The following is an 18,759-nucleotide window of genomic DNA, read 5'->3' as shown; positions in this document are numbered from 1 at the left end:
TGCTTCCAGGTTTTCCATGGTGGTCTAGCTTCAATTGAATCATGATTTCAACTATGAAAATAAAGCTAGATTTCGTGTATTTAAAATTGATTTAAAAAAAACTGTTCCAAACTTTACCACAAATCAATAATCGTATTCATTATTCTTTTTCTTTTTTGACAAAGCGAACTTCTTGTGTTTCACTTCATGAATTTCAACTCTGATCGTTGGTGATTTTTCATTCAGTTAATCTATCCTCATAATGAATATGTCAGTCAATAAAAAACAAATCGCTAATCTTAACACTGATCATCAACATATAGAAAAATGTATGGAGAAACGTTTATGGAGTGTATTCTTCGCGATATCACTTGGATGCTTTTTTGGTGGAATATTCATCATACTTGCATACAGAATAATAATATGTATTATAATGTATTTGAAAAGTAAACAATCAGTCAATTTAACTGATCCACATACCAATCTATCTCATCGTCGTAAACAAGATGGAAATGAATTTCATTTACTTCAAAAAGATACTACACCAGAAACAACCGATGAAAATTGGATTAGTTCAACGAGAGCTGAAATGCATAAAACAACACATCATACTAAGAAATGTTGTTCTCACTGTTGGTCATCTATCCAACATATTTTTACTCAAGGTCGTTTCTGGGCTATCCGACTTGTCAGTTATGATTGGATACCTGGTAGAATATTTATTGCATTATCAATGATATTTAGTTTAACATCTTTTAGTATCTATGCATATGAAGCAACAATATGGCCATCAGAAATTGAAAAATGTGGTCATAAAGGTCGAAAATTTCGTTTATTAGATTTTGCAATGAATATTTTCTTTTTATTACATTTTATTGTTCGTTTAATTGCATCAAGTGATGTATTGCTATTTTGGATTGAATGGTATTCTATATTAGATTATTTAACTATACCTCCAACATTATTTGGTTTTTTTATTAAACGAACATGGATTGGTTTTCGTTTTGTACGTATTTTTCGTTTATGTAATCTACCTGAAGTATTGAACAACTTGAATATAATCAAATCAGCATCTAATTTACGTATGTGTCAATTATGTACATTATTCATATCAATATGGTTTGCTGGTGCTGGATTTTTTAATCTATTTGAAAATACTGGAAATATTTTTGGTTCTAATACATATAATGTTAGTCAACCATTACCATATACAATTGCATTATATTATATTATAGTAACTATGTCAACTGTTGGTTATGGAGATATTGTACCACAAACATATCTAGGCAAAGCATTCATATCATTATTTATTTTATTTGCATTAGCTACATTTGCAAGTGCTATACCAGAAATAGTTGATATGTTTTTTAATGTTAGTAAATATTCTGGTATTTATCAAAAATTAGAAGGTAAATCACATATTATTGTTTGTGGTGATATAACAACTAATTCAGTGAGAACATTTTTAAATGATTTTTTACATGAAGATAGAAGAAGATCTGATGTTGAAGTTGTATTTATTAATCGATCAAAACCGGATTTACAATTGGAAAATTTATTAAGATTACATTTTTTAAGAGTTAAATATTTTAGGGTAAGTATTGAATTTTTTTGAAATTAATTATTTTAATATTTATGATTATGAATTAATTAAAGATCATGGAAAATTTGAAAGCACTGGAAGGGCATTTCGTCCTGTTATGGAACTCCTCAAAAGTGCGATCCCTCCTCACGAGATTCCAACCCAGGACCTATGAGTCTTGCGCATGAGGGCTTAACCTCTAGACCACTGAGCCGGCTGGTATCCAACGGTTATTATGTCTAACTTCAATGGATCCACGAAAGTTAACGACACATTTACCATTGTCTTCAGTGAGTTACTATCTTATAACAGACCTGGTTGAACCCCACTGATCACTGCTTCTCACTAGAACTCCAGGAAATATCTCTTGAAGATAGTCACTAGTGAGCATATAATTATTATCAGAAGAGGCTTTTGTGGAGATTTCAGTAATTTTATAGTTGAAATCATGAGTCAATTGAAGCTAGACCACCATGGAAAACCTGGAAACACTGGAAAGTCGTTTCGTCTTATTGTGGGACTCCTCAGAAGTGCGCACCCACGATCCCTCCTCACAAGATTCGAACACAGTGCCTATCAGTCTCGCAAGCGAACGCTTAACCTCTAGACCACTGAGCCCACATCCAATGGTGTTAATGTTTAACTTCAACCGATCCATGAAATTGAGCGACACATCCACCATTGTGTTCAGTGAGTTACTATCTCACAATAGACCTGGTTGAACTCCACTGATCACTGCTTCTCATTAGAACTCCAAGAAATCAATTAATTGAATGATTACAACAATAAAGCTTAGTACACATTATTTTTCATAGAACATGTTATTTAACGATGACTTACTACATTTAACCTCTGTAACAGTATACACAACTAGTTACCGAAAAGTGTATTCGAAATTTCCAGAAAGAATATGGTTTATTTTTAGTATCTTAAGTTCTATTGATTTAGTTTGTTAGCTTAAAACACTGTGATTTTGGTTACAACTAATTAAGAACAAAATTTTAGTCCACGGTCTTTACAACTGACACCGTAGACAAGTCTCATTGCTTTATTAATTGCGCGAAAACTTCAAGTCATAATGTTAGGTAGACATATAAAATCATGAAAAAGAATTTATTTATTTATTTAAACACATAGATATTGGTGCAAAGCGGCACCAGATATATATGCACCACACTAATTTCATTTGATTTGTGTGAAGGCTGTGATACTTCCCAGGTGCCCAAACTGAAGCAGGTGGTTTTCTTATGTGGCAACACCCGGAGCCTTTGACCTAAACATCTGATTCACAAGGCATTGGAGCGTTGTGAGGAGATGCAGTCCCTTGGTAGTCGATGAAGAACGATTGATTCATACGTCATTTGTTCCATCAGGATACTGGAGTCCATGTGCACCATTGGTTTGGAATGAGGCTTGTCCAACTCCCCTAGTTGGACCTTCCGCGTCCACCAATCCGGTTAAAGCGCCGGACATTCACTTTTCGTCCTCTCAATTTCGTAAACATCAGTAGTGCCACGAGAAGGCAGTGATTAGAACTTCCCTGGTTGAGCCTATATACGCGTGGCCATGTGAGAGCAAGCCAAGACCCCACTAAAGATCAGACATAGGAGATATTTATATATATTCAAAATTCACACGAATTTTCTTAAAACGAGTGATACCAAAGTTTACAATGGGTTTTCATAAATTAAATTACATTTTATCAATAAACTTAAATTCTTGTAAACTATACCTTTTTCTCAAGAGAACCCTACATGACTTTCATGTGTATACTGACTGTTAGTTAGTTCTTTGTCATATTACCATGATCAAATCTTCTGTTTGTTCTTTACTCAATAGGGTTCTGTCATGGATCATACTGATCTTCAACGTGTTAAAATGGATAGTGCTGATGCATGTCTGATATTAGCCTCTGCAACAACCAAAGATCCATATCAAACTGATGCAGCAAATATTATGCGTGTTATAGCTGTAAAAAACTTTGCTAGTCATATCAGAATTATTGTTCAATTACTTCAAACTGAAAATAAGGTAAAATAAATGTTCGATTTTGCTTGTAAATTCACACTACTTAATTTATATAAGTAGGATAAAATACTAGTTTTCAGTTTTAAGAATTTTGTTATGTTATTCTCAAACTGGTAGAACTAAATTGTGCTGCACCAAATATATTTCATGATATCAAAGTTAACTTTGTTGAAGCAACATTCACAATGAACTGACTATTCCTACCTTCAATTTCCCGATATACACTGTTCAGGGTTATCATTGTTCACATTCTATTTTATTCTTCAAAACACTGCTAGTCACTCACTTGCAGTATGGATTTGGTTTGTCTTTTGTTTGATGGGGTATTGGGTTAGATAAGTTAACAAGAAATTATGAAAGTCATCTGTGTACACTAAGTTTAGTGAGCAGACTTGAAATAATGTATGTATTTATTCAACTAAAGTTCATTAGTAACTGGACAACCAGTAAAATAATGATCATATAACTTTAATATTAAGATCTGTCGAAAAAGCATGCTAAACAACAGGCAATCTCAAATGAAAGTTAAACAACCGACTCTCTGTCTACATAAATTTTAAGACCACCCCTATCTAACAACTCTAAGACTAACATCACTCCAAACAGTCGATGGAAACTTTACAAGAGAGGACTTCTTCATACCCAAAACAAGAATCACAACTCCTTGTAAAAACTCGTCTCGCTAATACACAAAGACTAGAATATCTTTTTTCATTTAACTCAATATACATACACCAATCGAGTAGCTTTTTATTGGGGAAAATATATTAACCACATCCACAGGTTTATTCCAACTGAAACACTATCAGCAGCCTGTCCACTCAACTTGAAATTTCATGATCGTAAATCATATATGAATATTCATTTGAAATATTCTTTTCAGTCCCAATATACCAGTCTACATTATTTCCACAGAAATAAAGTCATGACCACTTATTTTCCTAAAATTGAATCCTAAGTACAAAAACGTGATGTGCATAGTTCCAGAATTTTAATAGAATCTTTACTATGTGGGACTCCCAATCAGTTTCTAGTTTCAAATAATTCTAAATACCTCAAACCAGTGTAGCGGACGCTACTCACAATGATGTTTATAGGTAGTGTGTAGTGGAACGTGGTGTCGAAGTTGCAACAGTTTTCGGACAGAGTGGAGGGCTTCGGTGCACTGAAAGTAAGGCGGTAACAGAACATTTGAAGGCTATTCGAGGAGAAGATGATTGAGATTGCAGAACACATCGGAAGATGGAAATGGACTATTGAAGGCTGTATATATGTATTATGTAAATACTTTGTAACTTCTTTCAGGAAACATGCACAACTCCTGCCTAATTTTGTGTTTTACATTTGATGGCGCTGCCCATGGAGAGGTGGGGAGTAAATATTTTTGTGGTGCATTTGGGGGCCGTTGGAGGAGTCGTTACTTGATGAGGTCTGGCTCGGATAGGAGACTTCTAATGTATTGGTCTAGTAAGGTGGAGTTGAGCATAGCAGTGGCTGTCGACGGAGAAGAGATGTGAAACCTCACAGGTACTGGGTGGATATCGGATCTAGATGGCTCAGCGTGTCAACAGAGCTACTGAAGTCAACACACTCGCAGGCTCGACATTTCGACGGGGAGTGGGGCACAGACTATTACAGAGACAGCGGTAAAGCAAGCGGAACGATGGCTAGCGTGACTTATTAGGGGGGGATGAGTGTGCCGTGTAGTAGTAGGTATGAAAAACTAGAAGTAGAACTTTCAGTGACAGAAGAGAAACATGAGGAGAAGCGGAAGAAAGATAGAAGTAGTTTGAGTAGCCAGAAGAATGGAAGAACGATGAAGCTTGTAAGAGACAGCCTAAGGAAGATGTGTTATAGGTGTATTCAATGTATTGTTGTCATACTTCACGAATGTAGTGTGCTATTTACCTAATACAATAAATTAGTTTACCCTACTCAAGATTCCGTTTATTTCATCAGAAATAAAGTCGAAACGTTCACTGCCCAGATCAATTCATTTACATTATTCAATCAAGTAATTATTTATTTATTTATTTAAACACATAAATATTGATACAAAGGGGGCACCACATATATATGCGCCGCATAAATCTCACTGGATTTGTGTGGGGACTATGATACTGCTCAGATGCTCAAACTGAAGCAGGTGCTTTTCTTAGGGATCGAAACCGCGAGCCTTTGACCTAAAGGTATGATCCACAAGGCAGTGAAGCATCGTGAGGAGATGCAGTCCCATGGTAGACGGTCACCAACGATTGATTCATGCGCCATTTGTTCCATCAGGATACTGGAACCCATGTGCACCATTGGTTTGGAATCAGGGTTTCCATCTCCCCTAGGTGGACACTCCACATCCACCAACCCGGTTAAAGCGTCGGACATTCGCTTTTCGTCCTCTCAATTTTGTAAACAACACCCGTGGTGCGAGAAGGCAGTGAATAGGACTTCCCTGACAGAGGCTATATATACGTGGCAATGTGAGAGCATTTGGAGAGGGAGAGCGGACTCTCTCTCACATTTTAAAATTGTTTTAATCCACTTTTTCATAAATAACTAAGAATCTGAAAGAAACCAGTAATATTTCATCCAAATCAATATATTCTCAAAACCTTAATGGTTTTTTACATAAGAAAGGTACACACTACAATTCTCTGCGTAAACTTGTTCCGATGACCTTAACCGTCATTAAAGATAATAAACAAATGTGTTATTTTAAGAAAGTCTCTTAAAAAAGTAAGAAAAATGGAAGTTGTACAACATTGTTCTGTATAGTTTACACTTCTTGAAGATTTGTGATTTGATCGATATGTTGAAGGTAAAGAATGTCTTCTCAATGGAATGTGGTCAATTAGTTTCTTTCTAAATTATTTAATAAGACTCTAAATAGTGTGTTATAAAAGATTGATTAGTAATCTTACAATAAATGTTTGTAAACCCTTTGGAGTGCATCACGAGGCAATCCCCAACATGGAATCCGGAAGAGAAGCGGAAAAGAGGAAGGCCAAAGAACACATTACGTCGGGAAATAAAAGCAGATATGAAAAGGATGAATGTTAACTAGAAAGAACTGGAAAGGATTGCGGAAGACAGGATTGGATGGAGAATGCTGGTATGCGGCCTATGCTCCTTTACGAGGGGTAACAGGCGTAAGTAAGTATGCAAACCCTTTGGAAGACCAAGAAATCAGTCATACGAGGATATTATCTAACAATCGCATATGAATATAATAGATGATTCATTAATGGTAATTATAATTTTTAGTAGTAACTTGACATTTGTGATTTAAGGTTCAAAAACCGAAATCAAATCGTTAGTTAGTGATTCCTGTTTGGAATACAATTCTTATCAGAATGAATTAGAATTTATAGTTTTTACCGTTCACAAGAATCTCGTTCACAATTTGCGGTTGTACAATAAATTTTATCTTATTAATTGTAAGAATTTTAGGCTCTTGACATAGGTATTCTTGTCAAATATACCTAAAAACTAATGATAGATAGGAGTACTTACTTATTTACTCCTGTTAACCCTCATGGAGGAGCATAAACCGCACACCAGCATTCTCCATCCCATCCCTGTCTTCGGCAATCCTTTCCAGTTCTTTACAGTTAACATTCGTCCTTTTTATATCTGCTTCTATTTCCCGGCGTGATGTGTTTTTTGGCCTTCCTCTTTTTCAAGTTAGGGATTGCCTCATGATGCAGTACGGTGATTTCCTTAATGTATGTCCAATCCACTTCCAACGTCTTTTCTTAACTTCCTCTTCCGCTGGGAGCTGGTTTGTCCTCTCCCATAAAACGCTGTTGCTTATAGTATCCGGTTAGTGAGTGTTGATTATTTTGCATAGACAACTGTTTATAAATACTTGTACTTTCTAGACGATGACTGTAGTAGTTCTCCACGTTTCAGCTCCATATAGTAGGACTGTCTTGAAGTTCGTATTGAAGATTTTGACAGTTGTTTTGAGTTCCATATGTCCTTCAGTTGTAGGAATGCGGTCCTTGATTTGCCAATCCTCGCCTTTACATCTGCATCCAATACCCCTTGTTTATCAATGATGCTTCCCAGGTACGTGAATGTCTCTACATCTTCCAGAGTTTCGCCATCAAGTGTGATTGGGTTGGTGTTCTCCGTGTTGTATTTGAGAATCTTTCCTTTTCGTTTGTGTATGTTGAGGCCTATTGATGTAGAGACTGCTGCTACATTTGCTGTCTTCGTCTGTATTTGTTCGTGTGTATGAGATAGGAGGGCTAGGTTATGTGCGAAGTTCAAATCTTCTAATTGGTTCTGAGATGTCCATTGTATTCCGTGCTCCTCCTCAGATTTCGAAGTCTTCATCATCCAGTTAATCACCAGAAGAATGAGGAAGGGGGTTAGGATTGCTTTACGTATTTTGTGTTAATAATTAGAAATTATTATATTGATAATGTTTAATTCAGTACTATAGTTTTAATCTGCTTTAAACTATATACACTCCTGATGTATATCTCATGAAAGTTACAAAGTATCTAAGACACTTACAATCCTTCCATTTCTTCTTTGTTTTTCTTCCTACAAGGCTTATCTATTGAATAGTCCATATTGGAATTGGGAATGTGGTGATGAGATTATCTGTTTTAGTGAATTAAAATTAGGTTTCTTAGCACAAAGTTGTATAGCTCCAGGATTTTCTACATTAGTTACAAATTTATTTACAATGCACTCTATTCGTGGATTAAAAGAAGCCGCAAAGTTTACCAAAGTTTATATTGATCCATATCATTCAAAAAATATCCATCAATCATCTTTATTACCTGATGACTTCAATTCAAATCCATTTTCCACAGTAGTATCGCATAAATCCCGGACATTAACAAAATCAATACAAGAAGGTCATTGTTCTTCAACTTCTCTTACTTTTAAAAAGGATACAAGAAAAATGAAATGGTTAACTAATTTACCCAATATGATTAAATCATTATTTAAACCAAAGCGAAATGAACAATCAAGAAAGATGGATCCAAGACTTCAATCAACACAATATTCAATGCTTACTAGATCTTCTACAATATTTGATCCAGAATCCTTAAATAATGATCCTTATCAATCATCATTATTAGATTCAAATATATGGGTTTATAATTATTTACATGGTGCTAGTATGGAAATTTATTCAGCTGAATTTTCTATAGCATTTAATGGTTTACAATTTACTGAAGCTGCTATTATATGTCGAAAATATTTAGATTTATTATTAATTGCTGTTGTAGCTAAAGTTCATAAAAATACTGAATCTTATTTGAATTCATCTAGTAACAATCATAATTCACATGATGATAATGACTATGAGGATGACGATGATGATGATGGCGATGATGGCGATGATGACGATGATGATGGTGATGATGATGCCAATAAGATTAAATACTACTTAGCTATCTCACCAACTCTAGATAAAAATGTTATTATTCATCAAGGAACTGTTGGCTTTTTCATATGTGATTCACAAGAAAATGCAAATAAAGTTACATATTATTGTATAAATTGTCATACTAATAACTCATCAACAACCAACGTTAAATCTTGCTCATGCCAATTGAAAGTACACAAGTCTAGTTCACATTTGAAACCAACTGAATGTTGTAAATCTAAAAAAGATTCTAAACATAATCAACAATTAACAACTAAGGATATAAAAACATGCTTAATCATACCAGAATTGAAAGAAGAATCTGAGAAGACATCGAACCCATCATCAGCATTACATCAGAATGATGATAATATGGCTATCATTTCTGATAAAGGTTTTAATGAATCTAATTCAAAATGTAAAACATTATCAAGTAGAAATAGTCTTCATTCAGCTTATGATACAGAAGAATATTATTCAGATGTTCATGGAAATCAACTTAGAAGATCAAGTGATACAGAGCTTCATTTAAAAAATCATACATATCATCCTACTTATGAATTTGATATTACAGGTAAATTAGTTTGTTTTATCTCCTCTACCTTACTTCAATCAATTTCTTTTCTTTCTTTGAGTGGATATTTAGAAAATGCTCCCAAATGCCCTGGTACGGCAGAGAGTGGAGAGAGTCCGCTCTCCCTCTCCAAATGCTCTCACATGACCACGTGTATATAGCCTCTGACAGGGAAGTCATACTCACTGCATTCTCGCACCAGGGGCGTTGTTTACAAAATTGAGAGGACGAAAAGCGAATGTCCGATGCTTTAACCGGGTTGGTGGACACGGAAAGTTCACCTAGAGGAGTTGGAAAACCCTCATTCCAAACCAATGGTGCACATGGGTTCCAGTATCCTGATGGAACAAATGGCGCATGAATCAATCGTTGGTGACCGTCTACCATGGGACTGCATCTCCTCACGATGCTCTACTGCCTTGTGAATCAGATTTTTAGGTCAAAGTCTCCGGGTGTGGCCCCCTCAGTAAATCACCTATTTCAGTTTGGGCACCTGGGCTTACAGAATTTGTAATCCATAATATTCTAAAACTGACATTGTAGAGGCAACATACGTCTGCATTTAACTAGTCACTTCCTACACAATATGTGACATCAATGTACATTCTTCTTGTGTTGCAAAAAACTATTGTAATCATTATCATATGAGATCAATTCTGTTGTTCCATGCACTTTCTTCAGGTCGTTTCAGTCCTATTAAATTGAGTCATTTTCTCACTATCGAATAAGTTTCATAATTTCACGTGCTGAATTATCATAATTTTTATCTCGAGATGTTGAGCATTATTGTAACCACAGTTTAATAATAACAAGCCATGATGACAAGCGTTTGGAAGGAGTTGAAACAGTCATTCAATTGTTTTGATGAGCCTCTTAGCATTCTAATCAAGATGGAACTCAGCTAACGAATCCTTATCAAAGTCAAAATCCGTGTTCTCAATTTCACAGATAACGGTAATTAGAAAAGAACTAGAGGATTAAAAGGAAAATGTTGAAGTATTTACACAGGGGTTCCACACATCATCAGAGGATGACCAGTTATGTCTTGAAATTCAGCAAGTTCATAGCGAACCTGTTGAGTCGGCTTCCGGAGAACTCTAACAGAGCCTCCAGAGGCTCATAAAGAGTCCCAACCAATCAGCGATTAATTAGAAGTTGTGTGAAGTTATGTTACTAAAATAACGAGATCCTGATTGGCTGATTAACACACTGCTACTGTGTAAACTCAAGGTCTCTTAATTACTATAAAATCCCTGTATTTTCTGTACATAAAAGGAACCCTGTAGTAAAGTGCTTCCCACACACTGTGAATTTTCTCTGGTCTTCAAGTCGGTGTATAGTTCTAGCTCGGGGGTACGGAACTAGCTTAGGGAAGCGAATATAGCGTTCACAATCGGCCAGACGTAACAGAACCACTTTGGTATCAACTAGTAATCCTAGTGAATAGACGAGAGAAATTCCGTAACTGGTTCGCCCTGCAAGTAACTGTTAAGGCTTTAAAGAGTAAACTGTTACTTTTGAATTATCGGAGTATTCAATATTAATAACATCTGGTTCAATAAATAATGACTGACATGAATATTTCCTAACATTCTTCTTTGTGTTACTTTCTTTCTTTCTTATTCTAGGTATGTATTACTATTGTGGCCGTCAAGAATTTGAAGATAATCTAATTACCTCAAACTCATTTCATAAGCAATCACATGATTTATACAATCATATTCTAGTATGTATTCTAGCTGAACCAGATGCTCCACTGCTAGGATTGCATTCATTTGTTATGCCATTAAGAGCAAGCAATTTTCATCCTAATCAATTAAAAACTATACTGTTTCTAGGTGATATAAAATTTCTACAAAGAGAATGGTCAAATATAGCTAATTTCCCAAAAGTTTATACACTTGCCGGTAGTCCATTATCTAGAGCTGATCTAAGAGCTGCGCGTATACAATATTCATCAGTTTGTGTTATATTAGGATCAAGAGGTACAGTTAAGGTTGATGATCCATATATGTTGGATAAAGAAGTGATCTTATGTACATTAAATATAAGAGCAATGCAATTTTCTCCTTTTCATCGTCATAAAACATTATCACATAATATTCTTAAACGTCGAAGCGGTTCTGAGATTCCATTGATCACAGAATTAATGACAGACAATAACATACACTATTTAGATCCAGATCATTCAGGTGGATTACAAATTGCGGCTTCATTAACTGCACCATTTGCCAAAGGCATTGCATTCACTAGTTCTGTTCTTGATGTATTAGCAAGTACAGCATATTTTGATCGTAATTCAATGACACTAATACGCCATCTTGTGACTGGTGGTGTTACACCAGCTTTAGAACAGTGGTTAGCTGAGGGTGGTGGTTTAATTGGTCATGATGACCGGTATTTCAAAGGAAAAGCCTTATTCACTAAGAATATTCAAAACATTAAGAAAGATAGACGCCCATTTCCCGGTCTCCTTGAAATAAGACAAAGACCACGAATTGAACAAATCTCTTTAACTAATTCTCGTTTAATCAAAACTGATAACAATGGTCAAATAACTTTATTTCGTAATTATGGCGATTTATTTTGTCACGCTATTCAACAATATGGAATTCTATGTCTTGGTATTTATCGTCTATCATTCAACAAATTTAATGGATTATCTCGTTTAGTTACAGTTCCATGTAGCATTAAACCAAAACTTAATTCCACTGATGAATCAATTCAATTAATAGAAACTAAGAGTCATGCAAATTGTCAAAATAATGATAAACAATTTGCAAAATTACACAGACGATTAAGTACATGTGGATTACCTATAGACAGAGTACTACGTAAGCATTCTTTACAATTAAATAGGAAATCACTCAGTATTGAGGATACCCTACAACAACAACAGCAGCAGCAGCATGATAATCCAACATCTAATCAGAATACTAACTTGGAGTTAATTGACCAACATTTTAATAAATTCGGATTAAATCGTTATGTAATATCAAATCCACCGAATCATTTTGAACTTTATCCAACTGATGTAATATTTTGCTTATGTCCATTTGAAAGTGAACTGATGTATTAGGCAGATGAATATGATGCTGGCTAATATGATCAATTTGCTACTTGATCATTTTCAGATTTTTCCTTTATTATTTGTTGTCTACTCATTTTCCCTCACTCCCAGTCTCTCGCTATTTCTGTATATGTCCATGTATGTGCTATTTCACCAGATTTTGTTTTATTTATTGCCTGCCTTTTACTCTCGAAATGTGTTTCCAGAATTATTATCTCATTTATAAATATGTTACACAAACCTAATTCAGTCACCTAATCACTTATTGATTACTTGATCGATCGACTCACTTGCTTTTATGATAACAGATGGAAATAAAACTGGAACAATATGCACCAACTTCTTCTTCCTCCTTATTCGACTAATTTATGCACATGTACATGCTGTACCCAAATGATTAGTGATATATTATTGATGAGTGAGCTATCAAAGTGCTTCCCTTCAATTTCCAAAATATCAATGCATGCTTTCCTATCTCTTAAGTGAACAGTATTGAAGACTGTTTGCACTAAAAACTTTATCAATAAACAACTTCAATGATTCTAAGATGTATATTGAACCCATCACATTCACAATTGATTGATCCTTGGATGGTGATCGATGTAATGTGTGTCAGGTCCTTCTTAGTGCAGATAGATTCCTATAGACCAAGGACCTGTCACACATTACATCGATCACCACTCAGTGATCAATCAATTGTAAATACATCTCAGTCCTACAGGAAGTCAGTCGCGACCCGAAAGCTCAGTGTTAGTGTCTCTGAATGTGAAGCTAAGTGATATGGGATCAAATCCGTCAGGGAGCATCATTACAGGTACACCTTGCTGATAAGTGCCCAATAGTATGAAAACTATGTCCAGGGTTTCCTGTTGACTACCTTGAACCTATCATAGTTTGGCCAATTAACTGTCATAGTTTTTTAGTTTTAATAACAGACCTCCGAGTTAAATGAGATAATAAGAAAGTAAATTTATCTTGAATTATTTCAGTTTCAGTTTAGAAAGGAAAGGAGGCTTGATGGTTTCTGTTAGTCCTGGCAATGATGGTATCTCATCTGGTCCAACTTTTTTTGAAAGAGTCGTCAGATGGAGCTTCAATCACGTGTTGAGCTAATGAATCCCACTCGTTGATGATTCGATGGGAAAGTCGATATTCAACTGACAAGTAATTTGTTCTGAGCTTGTGAGCTTTTTCAAAGTGTCCTCGAAAATTCTCTGTTTTGGAAGACAGGAAAAATGAGGACATATTAGGTACGAATTTATCACCAAGTAATTTGAAAACTGTAATCGAGTTATCTCTGGTTCTTTGATATAACAACGGGAATAGGTTTAGTATAGCCAGTCGATCATTATACGCGAGCTTTGCTATACCGGGAATCAGGTTACTTGTTGTTCACTGGACCTTTTGCAAAATCTTACTTTCTTTTTTAAGCAGGTAGCCCAATGTTATTCATCATGTACGTATCTGTACCTTGATGATTAATATGCATCACAATGCACTTGGAAGTATTTGTCGGCAACTGCCAAGTTTGAGACCATTCAGATAATTTCTCCAGGTCATTTTGGAGTTCTAAGCTATCACTTCTTATCGCTCTCCACATCTTGACATCGTCAGTATATAGCAAGACCGATTATGATAGGAGACGAGGAAGGTCATTTACATACAAGAGAAACTATATTGGCCCCAAAACTGTATCCTGAGGAACTCCGCTAAGCATAGTTTCTTAGCCAGGCAACTTGGAGTTCATCCGTACTCTTTGCTTGCGCCCAACTAGGAAGTCCACATTAATAGATCGCCTCCAACCCCAACATTTCTTAACTTATATAACAGCCGGTTGTGAGGAACTTTGTCGAAAGCTTTGCAGAAGCCAATGTAGGCTACGTCTATAGGTAACTTTTGGTCTTTAAGAGCGCACCAACTTTCACGAGCTCTAACAAGTTAATGAGACGAGAATAACCTATTCTAAAATCATGCTGCTTTTCCGAAAGGATCCAGTCTTCATCGAGATATTCAAGCAGCTCTTCCTGAATAATCTTTTTTGAAATTCTAACGACCACGCTAGTTAGGCTAACAGGTCGGTAGTTCTCAGGTTTATGTCTCCTACCTGTTTTGAAGCCAAGACTTACTACTACGGAAATCTTATCTGGAAGTGAACGTGCATTGATATGTAATAGGCTTAAAAAGGAAGTATGGTGTGTAAGTAATCCGATAACGTCTGCAAAGAAGTTTTGCAATTCAGTGGTGACTGGAATATGGTTCGATTTGATTGTCAGAGCGTATAGGCTATGGCTTGAACAAGTTGTGGTGAGAGAAGGACGAGGTATTTCAGTAGGACAAAAATATCATTATTTCGGTAAGGTAAAATTATTTGCAGAAATCAATTTGGCGAACAGTTAGGATAATTCTCTCCTCGTTGTGGTAGAGTAAATGGTGAGTAACCTAGCAGTTGTATATTGTAGGTTCAGTAAAGAGAAAGCTTTTAGTTCAATCTTGCAACATCTTGGTTTCTTGCAGTTTGCCCGGTAATAGGTCTGGTTACATTGAGGTTGTGGTGGGAGTCTTTTATATCAGTTGAGTACGGTATATTTCGTCGTTTGGAAAGTGGAGTTTTAAAAATTCGCCTGTTGTTTGTACATTTAGTTGGGATGACGAAATGGTGGATCCACCAGTTCGTGTCTGTGTACCCATGTAACCACCTGTATGAATAGAAAGCTCAAAACTGGTGTTCGATAGTCTATATTTGTTTGGTTGAGCCTCTTTAACATCTTTGGTAGTGGTTTTTGAACGAGACACTTCTATATTTAATTTCTTCTCATATGATTTAGGTGTATCAATCTTAACAGTGTTTCGAAAAGCTTCGTGTTAGGATTAGATGTTTGAGTATGAGCTTCTTCTATTCTGTTGAGAGATATCGAATCGAAAGGCATAAGATCTGTGTCAACATTTACTATACATTAGTTATCTGAGGTTACAACAGGCTATGTGAAATCTGTAGCAAGTTAACATTCTTTATTGGTAATTTAGAGTACTGGTTGACAAACGATATGTTGACCGCACGAATAAGTCCTGTCGATGAACAGACTGAATCCATCACAGTTTGTATATTATTATCTTCATCTGAGGTGGAGTTTGTGTTAGTCTTTGATTGGTGGTCTTATTTGAGACTAAACGCGGATTCCTGAATTTATCAAAGCACAGATTAATCGTTTGAATTCCTTCAGTAGTTCAGCTGCTAAATGTGAAATGAACCTAACCAAGATAAGGCACGACAACTCCTGACTCTTGTACTAAAGTGAATACATTGCCGTGGACTATCCTCAAAGTTAGCTGCTCTTGGTATCGAGTAACCCACTGGTTTGAGAGTGATTTTGTCAGGTAAATTATAGAAATTCACGTTATTTCCAGAGATAAGTCGCCTAGTAACTTCGCTAGCAATAACAGATATTGATTTAATAATGTCTTCATGATCAGAAGGAATCACTTGGCATAAAGCAGAGATAGAAACAGATTTGGTATTATTCTAGCTATCAGAGTTTTCCTAGGCTTGTTCCTTCGATCGGCTACCCATTTTCATGTTAGTGTTATGCTTAATTCTATATATACGTTATGTATCAGGAGTAAATAATAACCATATACTTATTTTCAAAGTGCGTGTTATTGTAACACAATGGTCCAAGGTAGAGTAGAAAATTTGTCTAAAGTTCACACGTTCTTAGAACAGAAAAATACTCTCAATTTTAGAGAAACTATACACAACTCAGGACACATCTTAAAAACTGTGTGAACTAGTTTTTCTTCTGAGTATACTACGTGATTTCATGTTATCAAGAATTTCAATCATAGATATAATAATTTCACCTTACAAATAGATACTGCGTTATGATGAACCAATGAAAGTGAATCTTGTTGATCAGATGATACCAATGATCGAGGTCCATAATGATAGTCTATAGACAAGATAGCATACTTAAGGTAGAATATTTATAATCTAAATTCTGATTGGTAAAGTTATCAAGTGAAATCGATCAGTCGTTCAAATATATATCAGTGACATCATAGTATAAATTATAGAAAAATTCTTAATTAAGTATACTCATAAAATGGGGACATTTCTAGGACATATTTATCCAGGACTTTTCATAGCATTGATAGCATTGCGTAATCTATGGATCGAATTGAGATCATTTTATACTGAAGAGTACAATCATAACCAGTTGAAATCGAAGAATGATTTAAAGAACAATCTAAGAGAATCTATATTCTACATTGTAACTGGGATTATATGTTCTTTGAATGAAATACTTCCTTGTTTAATATATGATGAATATTATTTTGGAGGACATAGCTATCAACATATGACAATATTTATTGCGTTAATACTTTATGGTGTGATTCGAATTATTGTATCCTACAAATTACCATTTTTATCTAAGTATGTTTAATTTTGTTGTTCAATATGGATAACTATAGTTAGAAACGTTTTTTTCTTAGATCAATATATCTTATGTCGTTTTATAGAGTTGAGATCATGAGTCAATTGAAGCTAGACCAACCATGGAAAACCTGGAAGCACTGGATGGCCATTTCGTCCTGTTGTGAGACTCCTCAGCAGTGCGCATCCACGATCCTGCCTCGCGAGATTCGGACCCAGGACCTATCAGTCTCGCGTCAGAGCAATTGACTCATGATCTCAACTATATAAAATTATTAAAATCTCCACGAAACCCCCTTCTGATATCTTATGTCGATTAAGAGTAAACTTTATTCGATCTAACAGATACTAACTGTCACCAAGTGTGATCATTATATTCTATATGAACTTTGTATATTGATATAGCTCAGGGGAATGATTGTGATGGACATTTGTTCCATCAGGATACTGGAGTCCATGTGCACCATTGGTTTGGAATGAGGGTTTTCCAACTCCCCTAGGTGGACACTCCACATCCACCAACCCGGTTAAAGCGCCAAACATTCGCTTTTCGTCCTCTCAATTTTGTAAACAACACCCACGGTGCAAGAAAGCAGTGAGTATGACTTCCCTGACAGAGGCTATATCCGCGTAGCCATGTGAGAGCATTTGGAGAGGGACAGCGGAATCTCTCCACTCTCGGCCGTACCAGGGCATTTGGGGGCCCGACTTAGATTAACCCAAACAATTGTCATACTTTTTCTAGCTTTACATCGTCTCTATTATCTCCAAAATCGAAGATCATCATGATTTAAGCACAAAAAGATTGTCGACATTGTTTCACAGTTGTTACACACTTATAGCCAGGCTGTGTATAAACTTAGGATTGATGTTGCATTACCTACTGATCATTTTAAAAGTATTGTCGTTTGCAAAAATAAATCAGTTAAATCATTAACCATGATAGTTTGTATTTTCTTGTATTCGATATTGATAAGTCTATTGAATGAACATTCAATTCGATTTCCTAGCCGTTACTGATAACCTCAGACTGAATTTACATGATAAATTGAACACAAAAGGAAAGGTATAAAGGGGGAGATAGTATAGTCTGGTGATAAGGATTTATTTGACTCCCAAAATAAATCACTTTAAGTGATTTGTATGAATTGAACTGGGTTATGTTGTAGTATCAGTTTATTTGTTAAGCCCATATACTTTATCCTAGCTACTGGCCAAGCCAATTCGCTTGTCATGAGTCATATTTTGATCTTGTTAATTATTCGCTTATTAACCTTGGCTATACTTTTATATGAGCATATATGTGTACACTTCGTATCTTATTCATCATATGTCTGTCACTCATTTTTGTCCGACTATAAATGTTGATTAACGCTTGCTTAAATGGAGTTGGCTTCCCAGCCATCTCCACTGCATGTCGTTTCCGCCTCGTTCACTTCCTTCGCTTATTCGCCTGTTCACTCGCTCGTTATTATTCGCTCAGGTGTTGCTAACTTTCTGACCTGAGTTATTCGACAATAAACTGTAGTTGCTGCTATCCTTTGTCTTCTGATTTTACGCGCCGTTAAGATTAGAATTATATCGGTTATCGAAACGAACGATTAACGAATCGCGGCACTACAATGTTTAACAATAATAATTCAATACCTTACTATGTGAATGAATATGTTTACCCAATATTATGCAATTATGCATCTATAATTCT

The 18,759-nt window shown here is 35.6% G+C and overlaps 2 protein-coding genes across 2 annotated transcripts in view; both read left to right on the top strand.

Moving 5' to 3' along the window:
• Positions 1–241: 241 nt before the first annotated feature.
• On the top strand, positions 242–12,631 carry Smp_166910 (calcium-activated potassium channel; the record flags this gene model as incomplete). The annotated part of the gene is made up of 7 exons (XM_018791909.1): positions 242–1,573; positions 3,401–3,592; positions 8,148–8,298; positions 8,689–8,880; positions 9,022–9,552; positions 11,181–11,949; positions 12,007–12,631. The coding sequence occupies 7 exons, from the start codon at positions 242–244 to the stop codon at positions 12,629–12,631; spliced, it is 3,792 nt and encodes a 1,263-aa protein (XP_018647290.1).
• Positions 12,632–16,722: 4,091 nt separating this feature from the next.
• The window catches only part of Smp_082580 (hypothetical protein), a gene marked incomplete at both ends in the record, with an annotated part of 6,005 nt that continues 3,968 nt past the window's right edge, over positions 16,723–18,759 (top strand). The window contains one exon of the mRNA XM_018791898.1: positions 16,723–16,890. Within this exon, the coding sequence (XP_018647289.1) occupies positions 16,723–16,890 (168 nt within the window). The remainder of the gene's footprint in view (positions 16,891–18,759) is intronic.

This window comes from Schistosoma mansoni, assembly GCF_000237925.1.
Source record: "Schistosoma mansoni, WGS project CABG00000000 data, supercontig 0224, strain Puerto Rico, whole genome shotgun sequence".
Lineage (NCBI taxonomy): Eukaryota > Metazoa > Platyhelminthes > Trematoda > Strigeidida > Schistosomatidae > Schistosoma > Schistosoma mansoni.
The sequence above is the reverse complement of the archived record's forward strand: the minus strand, read 5'-3'. Positions and strand labels throughout refer to the sequence as shown.